We start from the raw sequence: 21,852 nt of genomic DNA on the forward strand, positions 1-21,852 counted from the left end.
CACGTGTGTACATAAACACAAATGATTAGTAAACATCTGATTGTTTTCTCAACTTTGAGGAGGACTCATGCACTTCCAATAATTCTCAAAATTAAAACTCAGTCATACTTTTTACAACCATAGTTCTGTTGTTGTTTGTGTGAAATCGGCTTCCTCACTTCCGCAGACGTCACAGCGCAAGGCTCTGGAGTGACGCGACCAGGTGTTCAAAGTTGTCCCGGCGTGGTATTCATACGCTCCCCTTCCCCCCGCCACTCCTGTACCAACGTTTGCTCTATCGGTGAAAATAAAATTAATTTATGAGTTTAAAAGTGTTCAGCAGTGGGGAAACTAAGTAAATCAGTGCTGTTGACTGTGTTGTGTGGATTGAGTGTTCGCTGAGGGTGCTGTCGATGGGTGACGTGTGAGCTCGATCGTGTCACGACGTAGACTGCTCGCGCGCTGCCTCTGGTCGTGCGTCGCCAAGCGTTCGCTGTGTGCCTCCGTGACCTAGTTACAAACAGCACACCTGTAGACTCCGGGCACATTCGCACAGCGTCACAGTAGCGTCCCCTCTCTCATTTGAATAAGGTGAGACACACCGTCGCCATTTTGAACAGGTAGACCCTGTCAAGGGAGTGCGGAAGTGTGTAATTTAGAAAACTACCGTCCTTTTTCCAGGGACCGTAAAGATCCGATCGGTGTGTGGACCTGCTGGCGGGTTGTGAAATATGTGAACACGTTTGACAGCTCAGGTAAATTAGCCAGAAAATAGAGAAAATGGCGACAAGACTATGTCTTTACGTGTTCCTGACTTTGGCAGCTTTGTACTTGGTCAACTCGGACACACCGTTTGAATGGATGCGTCCGGACAGATTCGATGTGGCCAACGACAAGTTTTACAGCATCACAGGTGAGAATTGTCGTTCGAAGCGGGAAGAGGACCTGATGCTGCCTGAAGAAGCGGTGGCACAAAAACCGCGGTACAACATGCTTCTGAGCACCATCATATACTCCAACAGGACGGCCTTGTTGCACGCTCACAACCTGGCTCTCAACCGCGCATTCTTCTACAGCTTCATGTACCAAACTCTTAACCAGACCTACGACTTCAGCACCCAGCCCGGACTGTTTTACATCTACATGGCCCACGCGGCAGACGTCTCCGCCAGCCCGGGTTTCATCAACGGTTCCTCCATCTTTTTTGACAACAACTGCACCTATCCGAACTGGTACAAGAAGTTAAATTTCAACCTCACAATCCCCTTGTTTGGCCCTCGCGCGTGGAGGGAGGACGACTACAATGAACCTGTCAACTGGCTTCGAGAACCCACGAACAGAACCATCGATATCCACGACTACGGGGCCGGACGGATTCGAAACTATTCCCACCCGATGTACAAAGGCAACCCGTGGTACAAGGCATGGTTGCCGGATCTCTTTGAGAAGGATGACTCGGTTCGGAAGTTTACGTACGCTGTAGGTATAAAGTATTCCAATGCCACAGGTGTCTTCACCAAAAACGATTTCACAGATTATTCCTTCTTCGGGCCGCCCCAACCTGGACAGACGTCGGGGACGGAGTCACTTCCGGTTTTGATCTCTCGACCTTACTTTGACTGCGGCCGCTCGGACAGGTGGATTGTCACAGCATCCTCACCAGTGGTTGACTACATGCCTCGTTACTCACCCTGGATCCACATGAGACGAGGAAGGTAAGATTTCCTTCTTCGTGGATTTCATTTTTCGTCCCATATGCAAGTACTGTCTTCCCTCTCTCTCCTCTTGTCTCTCCGTGAAAGAGAAGACGCATTCATTTACTTTCCTTCTCTTTTTCTGTCTTCTCAATCCCCCTATCCCTCATACAAATGGGATTTTCACAGTTAGTGAGCAGCTTATTGTCAATGTGTTGGGAACTGTAAGTATCCATAATGCTTGACATATTAAAAAGCATGCCATCAGATTTGCATCTGACTATTTGTATTGGATGTCCAAAATAAAATATAGACTACTTTTGACATTTAAATAAATTAAATGCCAAAAGGTAAGACTTTAGGAAGCACTTTTCAAGTGTTTTAATATTCATATTAATAAGCAGATATATACAGCACCTTTCTCAAGCCACAGCAGGACTCTAGGCACTTTACAGGAACAAGAGTGCACTTGTATAACTTGTCTCTCTGTAAAAAGACAAGCTCAGTGCACTGCACAGGAAGATCATCACAGTCCAATGAAGAAACACAAACATGAAGCAAAGAAAATATAAAGTAGGAAAAAAGTCATCTTCAACCAGTTAGCAAATGAAAGGCAATCCAGAACACAAGAAACTAAAGGAAAATATAGATCCACATGTTGATGACAATAAAGCCAGAACAGATTGCAGACAAAACAGAGAACTGCCCCAGTCAACCTATTAGGCAAAGGAAATAGGTGTCTCATCAAATTTGTCTATAGATTTGAAGATAGAGACAGGGTGCCTTAGTCACCAATTGAAGGCAACATGAGAAACTCAAGACAGAATCTTGCTTCCAGAATTATAGTGTTCACACCCCACAGCTGTTGTTTTATCTCTGCCCAGTGCATCTGGACACCTCTTTATAATTTTCCAAGACATTTCTTCCCTATTTACTATTTTTCCCTGAAGAAGTTACGGCATTGAAGTGTGATTGCCCTGGAATTAGTTGTCAGAGTTTCTGCAGCCACAATACTTGCATAGTGTTGGGACATAGAGACAACAAAGGACAGTGTGAGGCAAGATTATGATTCATCTCTTTGAGTTCATATGCTCACAATTGTAAAGATATCATGTTTCATTTACCTGTTTAGGTATCTCGTTGATGAGATAATAAAAAAAGATGGATTAGATGGCTTAAAAGATATGTGTTCAATCTGGTAACAGTGAGCATTGCATTTTAGGAAAACACTTTCTAAATATTTTCAGATCTGTTTTGAATTAAAAAAATATTTTTAGTACATGCCCATTATAAAGTAACACCGACGTAACATTGTTTAGTACCAAGCATTATGCAGAACTGGTTTCCTGCTGCTATGTATGTTGAGTATCTTGTGTTGAGGTGTAGGGTAATCAGAACTCAAACTGCATTAAGAAAAACTGGCCATATTGTTCGGACATTATTTTACTAGAAGGTTGAAATCTTCATTATCTTGCCTTTACTGCATGAGACCAAAAATCTTGTTTCAAGTGATAATGTATATTTGTTGCTCAGTCTGGGTGTGTATTCTAAGTTTATTTTCAGTCTATGTTTGTATATCTGTGTATTTTACTTTTTTTATTTTTATATATCATATTAAGTTTATTTTAAAGTGGGAAATGCGCTATAAAATCTTCTTTTTCCTGTTATTATTTATTCGGCAGTGTAGCTCAAGGTGTGTGTGTGTTTGTGTCCCTGTGATTATTTTTATCCTTATAAAATATTGTTTGGGCATTTTAGTTGCAGTCTTGATACTGGCTGTGTGCTAGCTATTAATTAATACATTATAAATAAATGTTCAGTGGACTTCACTGTTGTTCTTATTTGTATCACTTACTGTTTACAATTTGTAAAGGAAATGTTCTAATGGTAATTTTCCACTGCATTAATGATAAATAGGTGTGATTACAATATAGACATAAATTTGTAAACATGCTAAGAAATCTAATAAGAAACAGTCCTCTCAAGATCAGGACTCTTGGTAGTATAAGGGTTTTAAAGGTAGGAGTAAAGTATTTTGTATTGTAATTATTTAATTCTATTAGATGTGTGTCAAAATGACTTATTGACTCATTCTGGTATTGTGGGAAAAGTCTCAATTTTTCTGTTTTTTTTTTTTTTGGGGGGGGGGGACGGGGATATAACATCCATCAGGAAAGCATAACTTCAACAATCAACATTCAGCAGTCATTAAAATCCTCAGCCTATTTGTTACAATAGATATTACATTGACTTTCCTAAACATAAAGCATCATCAGTTTGATTATTGATGGCATAGACATCTTTAGTTCCATTCAAACAATTAAGAAGAAACTAAATAGATTATTTTCTACATTTATTTTGTTTATTTACTACCAGCAAACAAATTAAGACTGTTTAAGCTGAAAATTGCAATCAGTCTTACTGCGTTCTAGAAAATTTACAAGATCTTTATTACTGATTTAAGCAGGTTTTTTGTGTACAGCTTTAAAATCAGAATGTGTCTCAGTCTTAGATGATATAGTATGTTCCGCCCCTAGGGTATGTTAGTATGATTATATACTGCTTGAACAATTTGTTCTCTCAGAATGATACTTGTTGCTGCAGATCTGTTTTAGGTATAATGACTATTGTCCAAAATTTAGGATATTTAAAAAAAATTCATATCATCGGTTAGGTTGAAGTTGGATGTGTTCAACATGACTGTGACAATTACAGATTGTCCCCCTTGTAAAAAAAAACAACCAAAAAAAAAAAAACCTTCCTGATGTCCATCCTCAATGGCCAGTCTTGAGAACTGGTATTTCATAACTGTAAAGACATTCAGGCTTTAGCACAAGATTGATTGCCTAGGTGCATATTCTTTCCAGAAATAAAAATAGTAATGATGATAATGAGAATAAGGAGTAGCTCTTGTAAAGTACAATTTATCAAAACTGCTTCATTGATCTGTACATGAAACTGACAATTTAGAGAGGTGAACATGAAATACAAATGTTAAAATATTTTGGCATTTGATATTCATCAGAGCAAGCTTGTTGGGTTATTTAGCAGGAAAGTGCTTCTATCTTGCCTCAATTTTGCAGTATGGAGGGGAAAGGGAGGGGAGGGAGGAAACCAGAGTACCTGGAGAAAATCCCCAGTCCTGCTAAAAGTGTTGCACTATTTATGTGATATACTGAGAGAAATAACAGTTTTTCTGTGATTGGTTGTGTTGTCCAATCAGGTACACTCGATTTTGATAAGTTGCTGAAAAGATGATTTTCTCTACCAGTACAGTCAGCCAGGCTATAATAAAGTCCTGGATTTGGGGCTAGTCTCGAGATTTATACACTTTTTTCTGGATGTGACACAAGTTCCTAGGGCTTCATATTGCGAAGAGACATCATAAACTTAAGTTTACTTTCATTTCCCACACACTATCTCCTTTCTGCATTGTGCAGAATCACCATTGACCTTAGTGAAAGTTCTTTCTCATCAACTAACATGGTGAAACAGGCTACTTTCCTTGTGATTATTAGTATATACCATGATTGTTAATTGTGAAGGTTGTCTACTCTCTCTTTCTCTATTCACATCTGGTATGTAGGTTAAACAATATCAGGTCGTGGTGTGTGTGTCCACTATAGTGACTCTACCTACATATACGTGTAATTATATATTTTGTTTTTTGGCAAAAGTTTATTTTAAAAGACATTAACCCACAAATAAATTGCACGCAGACAGAACAGCCATACCACATGCACAAAACGGAACAGATTAGTCTTGTTGGACCTTGCTGGAAGCAGGTCACCTGCTGCTGAAATCCATTAGAAATATTACATAATGCTACATATTGTAAAAGCTACTCGTGTGTGCATGGTTGCGACCCAGTGAGTGGAGGCAAGGGGAAAGAACACAGCCTGACGTTTCCAAGGCAAGGGGGACAATCATCCTGTCTCACCGACATGGGTGCATTCATGCATGTGCTGCACAGGATGAGGTCGGTGGGGGAGGTGTGATAACCCTGCCATTTATAGCAGTGACGTAGAGAATCCGTTTAGGAATATTACCGTGGAAGTAATGCTCAGAGAACCATCAAGAACATCGTGAATCGCGATGACTATTTTCCTACAGGCTGTGCCTCTATGCCACAAGCACGCGCGCATGTGAGAGATAGAGAAGTTTTTATTGCCTCAGACCACGTGGCCTCAACGTTCAGGTGATGAGCACAGCTTGTACAATAACATGAAATGACATATGGTAACGTATACCATAATACAATATAAAGGATCATCAAAGTCAACATTTTGTGTGAGAGAGAAAGGGTGGAAGGTCAAACTATATGTAGGTCTGAAATACATCTTGGCTATGGGTTTTTTTAATTCAGAAAATAAGGTTGTAACTTTTAAAGGTACCCATTAGGCAGCGCTTTCTCCTCTGTCCAGGTGTGCGTTTGATTTTTGAAAATCTACACATATTCTTGGCATTGTTCGTAGACTTAAGCTAAGTATGTTTTATTTACAAAATTTCCATTGCTGTACGTTCTTGAAAGTGTAGTTATCTGTGCATGAATGAGACAATTATGGTCTACTCAAATATGCACCTGGTGTTAGGATGAAGTCGAGGGCTCAGACAAGCTTCTAACGTAAAGAGTAACTTAGAGCTGACCATCATAATGATGCTGTTACCTGTAATTACCTGTAAAACACGACACGTCATCGCGGTGGGTTGGCGTCTGTTACTCCAAGCCGTTAAGCCTGACTCTGGACATCGTATCAGTAACAAGTCTTGTCATTGTATTTTCTTCCTCCTTTGTCTGTGTGGTCTTTTGATGTGCACTACGGAATTCTAATTTTAGCTTTTCGTGTTTGGATCTCGTCACTCTCCGCAAAGATTCTCGTAGGCGGATAATTGTTCGCTAACCAGAGCAGCCTCCCAGCTGCTGCTGCAGTTCCCTGAAGATCGTGCACATTGATTTTTGGATAGAGATGTCGGGTAGCTCTCGGGTAAAATCCTGTACGAGAGCAGAAGACAGTGAACTTGGTTAACATCGTGGGATCGATGACTATCAGCGAGTCTTCTTAACGGCATTATCAAGTCCCATTAATCTTCTCTCCCACTCCCTTACGAGAGCTGTCGAGAACGAATTAAGAGCGTATACAGAATTGTCACGTGCTGTAACGGATATCCCAAAATGTGTGCTAGAATGCTATATTTGTATTATGATTAGTTGCTGTATCAGCGTTTGTTTTGTTTTTGGGTGGGTGGGTACCAGGCTGAACTGCACGCATTACTTGCGGTAACTTGTACAACGCTGATTATTGTAAAACCATAAATAATTGTGAGAAGACATTATCGGGTTCGTTGTTTTGCTTTTCTTAAAGTTCTCCTTTTGTACATATTGATCAGGTGGGCTAGTTTTGTGAGTCGCTCTTAGTATAATGGTGTCACGTCTGTCATGGAGCGCAGCGACACCTCCATCATAACGACCTCCCGTCGCCAATAGTGATGTAAGGGAGATCACTTGTTTCTTGCCTCCCCCAGTGGTTGGTCTGCTCTCGGACACCTGACTGGTTACGCTTGACTGGTCTTTGGTTTTTGTTCAGATGATCCCCTACTCTCCACACCTCCCCATCATTCATTTTAATGTTTTCGGTGTTTTTACCGTTTCTTATTTACAGGTGGGAGATGCGCAGGAATTCGCTCCCCTTACCGAGAAAAGGTTACCTCCACCCAATAAGCTCCCGTTTTCACATACCCGATTTGCACAGGCCTGTGGCGGATACAGGGTGGCGTCATATGTGAGTCTCGACAAAAATGCGGCTTTTGTCACGGAGCAATTGAATCCCAGGATATGTCGTAGGTTAATGCTCGGGTGGTTAATGTCAATCTCTTTAAACCCAACAGCCTGTCGGAGTGAATGTAGAAAGAAGAAGAAGAAGAAAAAAAAACCCACATTGACAGGAGCGTTATTTATCCACTTATTTATTTGTTTTGTGTGACAGACTAGTTTTGCATCCTGCTGGACAACTTGTACGAGTTAAAGACAGTAGTGTGTTTAGTCGTGTTAACGTACGACAGTTGGAGGAAAAAAATACGTTTGTAAACTAACAGCAGACCCGTCTGTTGATGCTTGACACGTGGTTTATCCTGAGATCGTCAGGGTGTGGAACGCCTGTGGACAGCATAGTCGTACATGGAGGGTAATGCCTGTTGGGTGTTTCGCGCCGTTAGGGTAGAGGGAAGAAGAGGGAGGGGGAATGTGGATAGCTGGCTGGTCCCCTACGACTGGTCCAAAAATAATCCGAAGAAGGAAACCAGTTACGGGACGATCTGGATCTCGTTGAGAGCACTGGGTGTCGCCATGTTTCAGGAGGCAGCCGAAGTGAGACACCTCGTGAAAATTATACAACTCCGGTAAATTATGTTCTTTATACACCAATATTTGTCTCCTGACGTTGGTGTCGGCGCATCCTGGGTGGGTGTGTGCGTGTGCGTGTGTAAGAGAGTGAGAGAGTAGCTGTACTGATTTCTTGACGATCAGAAGGATGGCGTTGCCGACGCGAAAATTCATTTTGCCCCGCAACCCTCATCACAACCCTTCTCAGGAAGGTCAATGGCGGTGGACGGAAATGGGTGAGCTTTGCTGTCCACATAAAGTACCCTACTTACAGTTCCCTGTCGCCGTGACCTCTGCCTGTGGGATATTTCCTCCTCCTTCTCTCTGTCTTTTGTCCCCATCATAAAACTGTTGGTGCGTTCAGCGTTACTGTCCTTGTTGCCAAAAATGCTGGAAAATAACTACTCGACCATAGCAAGTTGTGTGGGAGGCTTCACGTATCCCTCCACACCTGGAATAATCTGTGGTGTTAGTTTTCTAGGCCAAGGTAGGCTATGATTATAGCAGTGTTTAAAGGCATGGCTGTAATCTCCCAAAAGTTTGCAGCAGCACATTCCTTTATCGGCTTTTTTTTTTTACCCTCAGCATGCACAGGCTTCTGCTTTGATGTTTTATTTTTTTTGTTTTGAAGGAAGGGGGTGTTTAGTTGGCCCTCCCCCACCCCGCCTTTCCCCCTCCTACGGCGGTAGCACGTGAGTGTGAAAACGCACCAGGTTGTATTGTGACACCTGTGGAGATGGCACGGAGCACGGTAACTGTGTTGCTATGTATTATGGGACATGGCCGGTTCTCCTCACCATCCAATCCCCAGCCATCCTCCTACCTGAGCTTCGACAGCAGTTGGCTGCGCGAGCCCCGAATGTCACGTGTCCGGCGTGTCCAGCTATCCAGCCACCCGACGGTTAACCCTTCTGTCTTCTGTGCTCGAGGGTACTTGTCAGTGAATCTTGTCGAGTCACTTACCTTTTGTTAGTGCGTAGCAAAAAATGACAAACATGTAATGAAGAGAGGCCCTCAGTAGTAGTGACAAGAAGCAGCAGGCTCGTGACTAAACAGATCGACCGCGCTCGACGCTTTGACGTCAAGGAGTAGGCAGCCTCGCTGACAAACTTGCCATCGATATACCTACCCCTTACTTATCAGACTGCTGCTAATATCAGGGTATTCGTAACCAGACACTTTCGTATATGTCAAGAGAATAAATTCGCTGTTGTGAAATATTTATTGTTAATTTTGGGCTCGAGGCGGGTAGTATTAGTATTTACCATAGACTGTCCTTTGTCAACCGTCGAGAGAGAAAGAATTTGCTGGCGAGCACAAAGGAGTGGACTGGACTGATCATATCACGCGGGTCTTGCCTTTGTGGCTAACCTTATCAGCTGCTGTGTCCACCCAACCATTCCCCGACTATCAGTACAGTTGACCTGCACAGGTCAGGGGTACTGAGCCGTCAAGAGGGGAAGGGCGGGGTCATTCATCTGCATGAAAGTAGGGCAACGCTCAAAACGATCGCAAGCAGCGCCCTTTTCTATCGACTTGATCGTTGAAGATCTCATCAACCATTTCTTCGAGCTACGAGAGAAAATATAAATATATGTGTGTGTGGTGATGGAGGTGGTGGACTTTGCTGGGTGTAAGCAGCTGCTCGACCACGAGGCGTCTGGCCCGATGCTGGTCGCGGTGGTTGTAGTGGTGGTGGTGGTGGTGGTGGTGGGGAAGGGGTCGATAGTGCGTACTGCAGGTGCGTTCGTTACTCACCTGATGCCCGACCTCTGTCAGAGTGGTGTTCATTGGCTCCGGAGTCCTATTGAGTGCCACGTCAGTGAAGTAGACCTAAAGCCCCTGACACCTCCCTTTCCCCACCTCCCCACCCCATCCCTTCTCAACCTCACTCCGCCTACTTGTACCTGCGATCTATTCAGTCGCCACACCGACCCCGCTACCTGTATCCTCCCTTTCCTGTCCCACCATCACACACCGCGCACTGTTCTATTACTCCTCCCACCTGGCTGCGTTCCTTGAAATCAGCATTGTGTCGGTCCCCCTTACAAGCGTGGGAACGCTGCTATCCCCTGTCAGGTGCCCGTGCTGGATTGGCAAGGCACTCGTGTTCCAGGGGGCACTGCTAGGGTCGGGTCCTTGTCACTTCCATCTCCCCAGTGGAAGCAGACGACAGCCTTTTGTTGGCGTTCCCCTTGTCATTACTTCAAGCCTGTACCCCTCGACTGGTGGCGAGTGCTGGGGAGGAAGGGTGCTGGTGGATTCTTGGGCACACAGCCACAAGAAACAAGTGCATGATATTTCGGGGAAAGGAGTCCAAGTGACGACGTACTATATACTAGCGCGGATGAAGACGGCGGTGCTAGGGTGTGGAGGAGGAGCGGGGCTAGCATGCGCTTGCTTATGGGACTCAGCAGGTCCCTGTCCCTCGTCAGTGCGAATTTCATCATGGAGTTGCTCAACAAACTCCATTCTTCAGCCGACAGCTTTCCACCCCATCTCCAAATCCTAAATCGGCTTTGTGAAATCACTTCTCGTGAACCTGGATTCAGCTCGCATAAATGTCGAGTCATCTGCCACGTTTCCGGAGGGATCGAAGCAGCGACCTAAGAAAGGAGGTTACCCAGGCGACGATCGGGTGTGAATGACGAGGCCGCTAGCTGCAGCAAGAGGTTGGAGGATCAGGTGCTCTACCTGGCAATAGCAACGGTTAGTACTGCAGTAGTGTCGACCTCTGTGGCCCGTATGAACGACTGCTTCCGTGGAACATACTATTGACCTGACCTTATTGACAGGCGCTCTGAGGTCTTCTTCAGTTTCCTGTGCCAGTCGGTATGTGACAAGCTTGGTTTGGGCTCTGCAGGGGTTTGGAACGGCACTTGAGGTGGGGTAGGGGAGGTATGTTTATCGTGGGGGGTTGGGGCTCAAAAGTTTTTCAGTTGCACCCTACGAAGTAGTTGTTTTTTTTAACTTGCCGCTTTTCAATCGCAGCTTTCCGTTCTGTAGCAGAAATATTTTGGCAGAAATTTATTGTCTTGTTCCCCAATACACGTATCATTAGGTGGTAGTTGACGAAAGCACCACGTATAAACGATAATATTTAGTCAACGGTCAAAAGTTGGCCGCTGCTCTAAGACATCCATGTACCCAAGGTAGCATCTTGGGATTATTTCTCTGGTGCTGAGAATTGAGGACTGTCTGATCAAAGTAGTTATTAAATGGTCGGCGCGATGGACTTGTGACCGTTTCTGGTGCTCGTTGGGGCTGTGGCAATTCAGGCAGCTGTATACACCTGGCAATATTTTGTTGTATCGTTTAGTCTGTTCGGAGAAGTAGGTCTTAACATTTTTGTTGCGATTCAGTGGATGACATCAGCAATGGCCGTCGATAGGCAGTTTGGTTTGTTGCCGATCAGACTCTGCTACACCTGGCAGTAGGTGTGTGTGTGAGTTCGCGCGCGCGCGTGCATACACAACTTTGAGCTATGACAGTCGCAGTATGCTAGTCTGTGAGAACAACAACCATAAATGATTCTTGTATTTCTCCCAGTCACAGTACTTCGATTCTTTTTTCCAAAAACACATACCTGCTGTCAAACTGTTTAACTGGAGCAGGCTCGGTCACGTGTTCAGCCTAGTCACGACACCAGAGCAGCGCTGCAGCCTGACACAAAAAACTACACAGGTGAACGTACAGGTAGTGGTACAGGTGAGGGTGGAGAGGGTCGTCATCTCATTGAGAGATCGATGTGAGTGTGCCACGCCCTTTTTGAAACGCCGCGCGGCTGAGGTGCCTTGTCACTCCGGGGGGCTTGTCGGAGGCACACAATTAACCTCTGGATGATGGGGCTGGTAAGAATCCCGGGGTAGTGTTTTATTTTGGAAAATTGTTGCGGAAAAAACTGACTGCGCCAAAGACTGGTGTGATTACTAATGACAGTGCCACAAGGTATAAAGATTGTTTCCATGCGAGGCCACATGGGTTGTGATAAACTCTTCCTTGACTGCAATGCGACAAAGGTCAATTCCTGTGACATCTGCGGATAAGAGATGGTGAACAGGTATCGGTGTTAAAAAAGAACAAGAAAGGGAAGGAATGTGGATTTATTTTTTAAAAAATCCCGCCCAAGTTCTCGCTGTTCATATCAGGTTCCCCCCCCCCCCCCCGAGTAAAGCGCCTGATGGGTTCACTTTGTCCAGAAAGTTCTATGGATCTTATCTTTGAGTGGTTGCACAGAAAAATCTTCCTGGAGTGCCGACCGATGACCGTTCTAACAGGCTGTGTGGTCGGATTCGATATTTTGTTAACTCATCCTGAATATAAGTTTCTTTTTCTCCATTGTCGATGCCGCACTGACTACCCCACCCTCATCCCTTCCTTCTTTGTTGATTGTCATTCAGCAGGATATAATGAAGGTCCTGTGTGCTACAAGGCTGTACTTGTGTCGACAGAAAAAGTCTTGTGCGAGAGAAGTGAGTGGAGGAGGGGATAGAAGTTTCAGTACGAGGTTATGCTTATTACAATCCTTTTCTTATGTTACGGGACCGCTGAAAGGATGAAAGTCGACTTACAATATTTTTTAGTGTTCAGAATAGTGTGTTGCTAGGTTCATACCTATTTTGGGATTTAAAAAATCAGGTGGACTACTGTGAGAGAGAGAGAGAGAGGGAGGGAGCATTAACGTGGATATTTTATTCATTAAGACATTGACCTCCGTTGGTGTGCACACTTGAAAACAAATACCAGGGTAGACATAAAACAGCAGGAAGTGCTCATGTACAAGGTTTGCCGTCTACGCTGTCTATTGAACAACCGGTAGTTTTGAACATCGCATACTTGAGAGAAACTACCTGTTCATAAATAACACAAAAAGATACTGAGATAACTGACAACCATATATTCTCGTTTGATCGATTATAGTATATGTTCCTGTGTCATTTGAAATTTTGATTGTGTCAGTCAAGTCTTTTTTCTTTCTTTTATTTTTTTCTGTTTTTTTTTTCTCTCATGAAATGTCGATGATGATATGTGCAGATTTGTGGCCGTGACAACCACAGACATTGAGTTTGAGAGGCTAGATATGAACCAGTGTCCACTAGCCGAGGGCAACCCTGCACCCAATTTCTTTGCCGGCACTGCCCGGTGCAGACCCACGACAATGGTAAGTGAGTGTGTGAGAGAGAGAGAATGAGAGCTGCAGGGTCTTTAAAGTGGGCAAACCAAAGTCACACACTTCGTTTGTCTATCTCTGTCCGAGGAGACAACAGATGTTTAGGGTGGAAACATCTGAGTAGGGTTTGTGATAGTCGTTAGAGAAGAAAGCAGTATGAAAACCATAAACACATTTCAGGGTCACTTCTACTTTGTGATGCGCCTGTCTAGTCTCTTCAGAAAAAAAATATATACATATAAATTGCATCCCACGCTGAATATTGGCATACAAGATTTTTAAAATGGGTTGGCTAGACAATGTTGCGATGAATTTTGAGGTAATGAGCACGTCTTGGGGATATGGTAAAGACCTCATCCCTTCCCTTAAAAAATACTGTCCTATTCAGAAAAAACAAAACAAAAACCACTTCTGGAGTGAATTATTTTTCATTTGCGTGGGTTTGTTTCATTACAAGGTGCTAATTCTCATGAGCTCTTCTTTTTCGAGATACAAAGCTTTGATCTCAAGAGCGTGCCTTGCCAGTGAAGGTGTAGTGCATACCTTCCTTCTCAGCGCCATTATTGTTATGCACACCATATTCATACCATATTGCTATGCTTACCATGTTGTTATGCTTACCATATGCTTTGTCTGTGCCCCGCAGTGCGAGCCGCTGATGGGTTTCGGCTTTAAACGGGGTGGCTACCAGTGCGTTTGTCAACCCGGCTTCTACTACCCCTGGTGGCACGACGGGCCTTTCCAGGGACTGGAGATCGAGCAGTCCAGTTTTGAGGAGTATGACTACAGCTTTGACTGTCTGACAGTGGAGCGTAAGTGAACTCTAATCATCGCCATGATCATTGCCATCGTCTGACTAATAATAATTTTTTAACTATGCGCTTCTATTGTCACAGTTTCGTGATTGTCCTGCTTGGTGCTTTCACAAACACTGAACGCCACCCACACACACAAACACACAAACACACAAACACACCCTTTTTGTTTTACACACAGGTGTCCGTGTGCCCGCCCTGCTCCCCGACAAGCCCATACCTGTACAGGCTCGAAGCATGCAGAGAGAATAGTGTTTACAGTGTCAACATCGCAGGGATCCATTTGTTAAAGGGCATTTTTAATGCTTCACATTGTCGAATTGTTTGGAAGTTTTTGTACGACTGGTGTCATCATGTGTCATCATGCCATCATGTGTCCTGGCCGACTCACCAGAACATGTGTTACGTCCCCTTGAGTACCAATAATCCGTTATGTTCTGTCCCCCAGAGAGAATGCTGATTCCCAACGTGGCTCCGGAGTTCGTCACCCGCAGCAAGCGGTCTGTGTACACACCCAAGCAGAAGTTCTTCGATTCTCTCCCAAAACTTCAGACACGCCGTCTGCTGTCACGTGAGAAGCGCGGTGTCCTGGACGCCCTCAAGGCCCACCGCGAGCAGATGGCCCGCCTGACTCAGGAGGCCAAGGTTGCAGAAGAACATCCTAAGGTCTTGAAGAAACGCTTCGTGGCCAACAAGAAGGTGAAAAGCTGTGCTAAGTAGTTTTTTTAAATCTTCAGTTCTTTATCTTTATCCATGCATGTTCAATTTCCCACTAGCAAGCTTTTCTAGCTACTTGACACTTCAGATTCTACTATTATTATTATTATTGTTGTTGTTTCGATACGTCATTGTTATGCCGATATACACTGGTAATATTGTCAAAGAGTAAAACTCATGATCGGTCACGTGATTTTTCTTATTGCAGACGATGCCGGAAGTGCTGCACCGCCAGAAGCGGTTCGCAGTGGACGAGGACGCGGCAGTTCGCATGAACAACATCATGGAGCGAAAGTACCAGATCAACAAACTAAACTGCAAGGACAGGAAGGCCTACGAGCTCTTCTTACCTGGCGACGTCAACTTCGGTGAGCACGTGACCACGTGTGGGGTCAGTCGCCTGCCCTAGCTCGCCACCCTGCCGTTAGTTTGTCTGGATGGCTCCTTTTTGTTTTTGTTGGTTTTTTGGTTTGTTGGATTTAATATGTGCACTTAAAAAAACAGAACTCGATCAGAACCCTAATACTTACAAACGATCCTTGTCTACTTGTCTTTCTTTCTTTTACCACCTGCTTTCTGCTGCTAATGACGATGTCACATGATCAGGTGTGGAGAGGCAGTTCGAAGCCCAGGGTCGCACTGCCCTGCGCTTGGCTCACTTCTTGAGCAACTTTCTGCAAAACGTGGACGAGTACGAGGAGTTTGGTGACCTCAAGGGCGACCGGCGCCTGAACGAGACACAGATCTTCGGCGAGGTCATTGCCAACGTCATGGGGGACTTCCGGTAGGACTTGATGTGTAAACATTATATACAATTATCACAGTGTAGGGATAGACGTTACAAACTACTGCACGCGTTACAGCACGTGCTATCACTTTATTGTAAAACGATTGCACAGTTTTGTTTTGAAAGAAAAAGAAACATTAAACTGTGGTGGCATAATGTTTTGTATGTTACAGATTTAGTATCGTTGTCACCTCGACAGATTCACACTCGGTTAAGAAATTCTTGCATTATGTCCAGTAGCTTTATACTATTTTGCCACTTACTATCTTCGACAAGAAAGATCAAACTACCTTTTGTTTCTTCAGGTGTCTCAGTCAGTATAGGGGCATACCCAGACACTGATCATAAAATTATTACTAATTAAATTATTAATAAAATCATTGCTAATTAAAATGTATCATTGTTGGCACCCTCATACGTTGCGGATCTCTGTTGGTAGGATCCTGGGTGCTGGCGTTTTCTTCGACCGTTACAAGTTCCGCATGTCGCCCCCAGTCAATAACACAGACCCCCGCTTCGTGAACGGGATCACGCGAGAATTCTTCGGGCCCTACGCGTGGCGGAAGACGACGACGCAAGCCGGTCTGGACACCTACAACGCCCTGGACTTCGCCGGCTTCGACACCTACTACACCGATCAGTCGTGGTTTCAGAACATCAAGTCCCGCTGGGGCACCAACTTCTACGACTTGAAGAAATATGTCGCCAAGCCGATGATCAGGTGGGTGTGCGCATGCGTGTTGTCTAGCCTGCACTGGATTGCTGTGTTGCGGTAAATGTACACAAACATGCAAAGGCGAATAATCCTTGGATAATGTGCTGGTGTCTTGTGACATGATCTCAGCTCTTTATGGTTGTTCTTCTAACAGATCCGACTACAACGGAACCAGTCTCATCCGGTTTGAGTACTACCCAATCACCTATCGCGCTGCTAACTACGAAGACGGTGATTGGCTAAGACCGGAGTTCAAGTGTGATGGCCGTGTGGATGACTGGGTCATTACCTACCTGGCGCCCTTTTTCGGGATGAACGACCTGAAAAGCAGGCTAGAGTTTAAGTGAGTAAATTTTGGGGCATGATCAGTAAGTCTTACCTTGTCTCCAAGGCAGCACTAGTTTGAGGTAAAGTACTTTCTAAGAGATAAAGGTTCCTATCTCACATCCCCAGCGTGAAGAATTTATGAAAATATGAACAAATCAAAATCATAAAAAATCAATTTAAGATTACTTGGCTATAATTGTTTGAAAATCAGAACCGGAAGTGAATGATCTGACAAAGAAGACGCATAGACACGTGTACACTCGCCTTGCTGACGTGTTACAGGGGTGTGGTGATGGTGGAAGTCAAGCTGGATTACCTGGACATCAACCAGTGTCCTGGCAACTTCTTTGTCGCCAATGCCTTCAAGAACACAGCGCGCTGCGACTTCGAATCCCAATACGTGAGTTTTATTTTATTTCTCAAACATCTTCAGAGAATGAATCGCCGAGGAAAGGATAATCTTTTCATCGCCCTCAGTCTTACAATGAATGTTCGAGAATTTATGTGAATTTTTTTTTTGGCCTGGGGTTCGAGGGAAGATAGACGTTGAGCAGAGAGAAGGGGAAAGAAAGACATGAGAAGACCAGAAAAAGAAAAAAAATCCCACCACATCGCTTGAACGTGACATGGAGGAGACCAGAAGCACGCCCCCACCCTCTGTCCATTACTGCAGCACAGGCTATTGTGAAGGGAACTCAGGCGCCTAATTGGCATCCAGGTGTCCGGGCACGTTCCGCACGCCTGAGTTGCTGCTGGCATGACCTTCTTGACCCAGCAAAGCGGTAATGTTCTTTTTGACGTCATGAAAACTTGACGAGGGCTTTGTCGACGCCTGGGACCTATGACCTATGATTAAATAGGTACATTCGGCAGGGAGGAAGAATTTGTCATTTCATCACGTTTTTATTCTAACGAAAAACTTTGGCTGTTGTTCCGTCCACCGCACATCGCTATATTTCTGTAACCCATTCTGTCAACCATTACTTTTTCACCCTCGCCGTTCCTTCCGTACGGAGACCAAATGAACCTCTCATCGGAGTATTTTGCTAGCGCGCAGTTATTTTAATTATGACTTTGTTGTACACGACAATTATTCTGGTTTTTACTGTATCTCTCCATCTCCATCGTTCTTGTTCTCAGATCGACTTCAGTTTTGTCATTTGCTACGTGTATATCATGTACACTCCGCTTTGCTACGATGATGTGCTCTATGGACAAGAACTAATTCTAGTTATGTATTGATGGGCTTTCATCACAGATTAATACTGACATCGTGGAGCTGAATTACAAGTTTTAGAACTATTCAATCCGTTCTCTAAATGAGCTTGTGGTGTGAGGATCATTTGCAGCCTGGATCACAGTTTTTCAAAAGATTTGTGCATGCCGGAGCAGCTTCTTATTACATATCTTTACTGTCATTTTGCATGTTCTGTTACGTGCGTCCGTGTATGTCTATTTTTTTCCTGTAAAGTCCCAAGTAAAGTTCATTGTATTATTATTATTAGTAACCCGCGCGCCGTTTTCTGTGGGTCTAGTCCTCCATCTCATCGAGACCGACTTCCTTTTGTGAACGTGTCAAGATACCCGGTACAAGATGTAGCTGTTTCTGTTCATCCTGGCGCTCCTACTTAAAATATCCAAAATACATATCCCCCACCTCTCTCTCACTGTGATGGTAGGTGGGTGGGAATATGGCCTACTTTCCCATCGGGCCACGTCCAATAAATTGGTCTGGCTTACTTCTCGGTCCAGGTAGAGGGCACCTTCCACATCCGGAATTTAATGAGCTCTGCCGACAACTTGTGTACCCAGAAAGAAAGAAAAAGTGAGAGATGAAAGGAAGGGGCCGAACCTGCTGCCAATTTATCGGCTACCTTTCCCACATAACACGTTGGCCAACAAATCGCCTGGCAGGATACAGTTTAATGTCGCTCTTTTCGATGATCGCTTTATGTCCTCGGTCATCGAGGCAAACAAGTTATTTTTGGTGGTGACCTTTTGTATAGCGTGACCCGCCAAGTCGGTATTGACGCCTTTTGTAAGAAGTAAAAATAAGAGTGTATGTACCTTAGGATTTTTTTTATTATTATTATTTTGGAGGGGGGAGAGGATCTTGGTGAGTAAGGAGACGAATTATGCGAAGTATGGACATAGTATTTGTTTGATTTTTTATATGAAGCAAAAAAAGAAAGTCAGATCTTTTTTCCGCCGTCTTAGTTTTTACCTGTTTTCACTAGGCTTATATAAATCATAATGTAATGGAAGGAACTGTGTGAGAGAGAGACGGACATATACTTGATGATGTTTTGTTTATATGGACACACAAGCGTCGCTGGTGCAGTTGCTGGTAATGAGAATCCCATTGCCGCCCTTGGCACTGGCGGAATAGTCACGTGACACAGAAGTGATTGTTCTCTGGTGCTAAAGATGGAGCTGGGCTACTTCTTCTTTAGTGGGTTTTTAATTAGGCATTTTTTTATTTTTTTATTTTTTTGGCATTTATGGGGTTTCATGTTGAACCAGCAGGTCAAGATTATAATTATGTATATAAACAGAATTAGACTTTGATTATGTTTAGATTGTTTTGAATATGATTGTTTACATGAAATCTTACCATCTTTATAACACACACTTATTTAGGTAAACGTTGATTTCGCAAACTCATGTCAATAGCCAATTAAGCTTTTATTGTGCTCATTGCGATCGTAGAAGTACATAATTTGTGTATGTTTACCTTTGTTCTCAATAGTGTGTGGCATTGGAGGGCAAGCGGTTCAACACTGGTGGCTACAAGTGCGATTGTCGCCAGGGGTACGAGTACCCGTTTAACGACTTGGCCTGGTTCTTCGACGGACAGACCATGGAGCAGGAACATGGCAAAATGAAAAGAGGGGAGCCGAACAGGTGAGTGATGGTGGACTGGTGCTACGTCGGCAATTTTATTACAAGAAAAAGCACAACAACAAACAAACAACATGTTTCCACTTTCGAGACAAGGCTTGGTAGTGAGACCCAACAAGAACGATGTGCAAGGGTGCACGTGATCGTTCAGTAGGTGTTTGCTGGCAAGCTTGGATGCATATGAGGCTATGAGCAGTTTCTGTCTCTCGCTTGTCACAGATATTATGAAGACCGGCTGTCAAATCTCATCTTGGGCACGCAGTTCTTTCTGTGCACGTTGCACCTGTGCATGTTGCACCTGTATCTTACACAGCAGCCGCTCCTGTCACAGCCATTCAGAAACACGGACATGTAGAGTGTGTGTGTGAGAGAGAGTATTACAAGCAAAGACATTTGTTCAGATTAGGGACTAATTATGTAAATTATTTTACAGGTACCACACCCTCAAATGCCGTATCGCTGGGGCATCTGCAGCAACAGCAAGTCTTGTTTTGGTAGTTGCCATGGCAGTTGGACAGTTGTTGTGGTAGCAGTGTAGAGTGAAACTTGTGAGGTGTGATAAAGAGTTGTGGAGAGAATTCTGACTGCAAGTTGAATATTGTCTGCTGATCCATAACAAACAAAAATGTACATTGTTTGCTCATTATATTGTCGATAAGGCTGTATCTCATTCACACGGTATCAGGATGATTATAGAAACTGTTTTTGAGGGTGGGGGGAGAACATGATCATCATTGTTTAAAGTTTAAACCATCGTTCATTCATTATCATCAGATCATTAGCTTATTGTATACGTATTGCCTCGAAAAATTCTGATCTTGATGATACAACCTGATTTCCTTGACTGTTCTCATGTTACCTTTAGAATATTTTCGTCGTTCTTGTCCTGTTTCCTCTTTTCTTTCATATTTGAAATTTGTACATAACAAAGAACATATCATATTTCTTATTGCTGAAGATTAATTTTTGCTATGTGCCAAGTGTACTGTCTGAGTTAAAAAGAATCTGTATCAACAATATATGAACAACTGTAAGCTTGTTATTAACATTTTCATAATGGGGATCAAATGTTAAAGCCTGAAACGTGTCAACCTTTAACCTTTTATCCAATTTGGCATTTGTCAGAGTGATAACATATCAGAATGCTGTGTTTGTGGTCACACATTTCCATCATTCTCAGGTTACTGTCAGCGAAGATGTTCAATGATTTTAAAAAAAATTCCAGCTAGGGTGTCGGTAAGACCGTTTTATATGATGTGTTAATGAAAAAAAATTTTAGGATTGCCTGGTGGCGATATTTGTACCGGAGAGACGATTTATGACAGGTTTGTTGGTAAAGGGAGTGGGTGGGCTTAATACTCAGAACTGTAGATTGCTTGCTAACATTTTATAAGGACATGTCATTGACCTGCCAGGATATCTTATGGACACCTTAGGGTCACGTGTAGCTACTTCTGTGTAGATGCCGGAAATGACCTTCCTCTACACCCACGCTGTGGGTGGCACATTCCACTTCGGTAGCTAAAGAATAGCTTTTGTGCGATTAATACTGAGCATTGATTGTATCAGCAATGCCACGTGTATGAGGTCAACATTGTAGTGTTTGCTGGGAAACATTAGATGCCGGAGAGCAATGCAATCAAACTGATCAGCTCGGTGTTTCAGTACATTCATCTGATCGTGAAGTCTACTTGAGGTGGAACCTTACTGTGTTGAAGACAGATCATCGTGCAACCTTGCTGTTTGGATCGTTTGTGAGGTAGAAATGAGTAGCATGTGCCTCCCACAAAGTTGCTGGCATTGTGGAGTCGGATGCATGAAGCACTGTTCTTTTTTATCGCTCTTGAAATTAAGAGGTATACATAGCATTTTAGACAGATTACTTTGGAGTACGAAAACTCGGAAGATGGTTTAAAACCCCAGGACTGATCTCCAATTTCCAAAAAATAATCTTTCTGATTTTATTTTAAAATAAATTTGGCAGTTTCGCTATCAATGACATTGTTTTAAAGTCTTTAAAAAAAAAGCTAGGGACGGTATGAAACGTAGGGCTGCTAGAGAAGCAGTATCAGTCGGCCTTTTGCTGTTTCGCTACATAAAAACTGTGATTGGCTTTGTCACATTCCCTCCCCGCTAAAACAAAATTTTAGCTTGAATTCACTCAACACATATTCGTGCGTTAATACGCTGTTCAGATGAAAGCCATTTTTTGTATGTACATAAGAAATTACACCGCGGCCATTTGGTGTTAACGATGTACATACTGTATTCTTGTATCTGTACAGTTAACTATAAATATTTTTGTAATAAAGAGGATTTTTAAGAGAAATGTCTTCATTTTCGGTGCTTGGGAGTGTGAGTAGAACTC

The 21,852-nt window shown here is 43.5% G+C and overlaps 1 protein-coding gene across 1 annotated transcript; it reads left to right on the forward strand.

Annotated features, from left to right (window-relative positions):
* The first annotated feature begins 361 nt into the window (after window positions 1–361).
* On the forward strand, window positions 362–21,813 carry LOC112565748. The gene is made up of 11 exons (XM_025241473.1): window positions 362–1,694; window positions 13,087–13,213; window positions 13,869–14,034; window positions 14,486–14,736; window positions 14,963–15,122; window positions 15,361–15,538; window positions 15,981–16,262; window positions 16,411–16,599; window positions 16,866–16,983; window positions 19,333–19,487; window positions 19,918–21,813. The coding sequence occupies exons 1-11, from the start codon at window positions 760–762 to the stop codon at window positions 20,012–20,014; spliced, it is 2,658 nt and encodes an 885-aa protein (XP_025097258.1). The 5' UTR covers window positions 362–759; the 3' UTR covers window positions 20,015–21,813.
* The last annotated feature ends 39 nt before the right edge of the window (window positions 21,814–21,852 follow it).

This window comes from Pomacea canaliculata, linkage group LG6, assembly GCF_003073045.1.
Source record: "Pomacea canaliculata isolate SZHN2017 linkage group LG6, ASM307304v1, whole genome shotgun sequence".
Classification (NCBI taxonomy): Eukaryota; Metazoa; Mollusca; class Gastropoda; order Architaenioglossa; family Ampullariidae; genus Pomacea; species Pomacea canaliculata.

Coding starts and splice junctions, on each gene's coding strand:
- LOC112565748 (XM_025241473.1), top strand. CDS start 760: ATGGCGACAAGACTATGTCTTTACGTGTTCCTGACTTTGGCAGCTTTG. Junction 15,539..15,980: donor AACGTCATGGGGGACTTCCG/GTAGGACTTGAT, acceptor CTCTGTTGGTAG/GATCCTGGGTGCTGGCGTTT. Junction 19,488..19,917: donor AAAAGAGGGGAGCCGAACAG/GTGAGTGATGGT, acceptor ATTATTTTACAG/GTACCACACCCTCAAATGCC.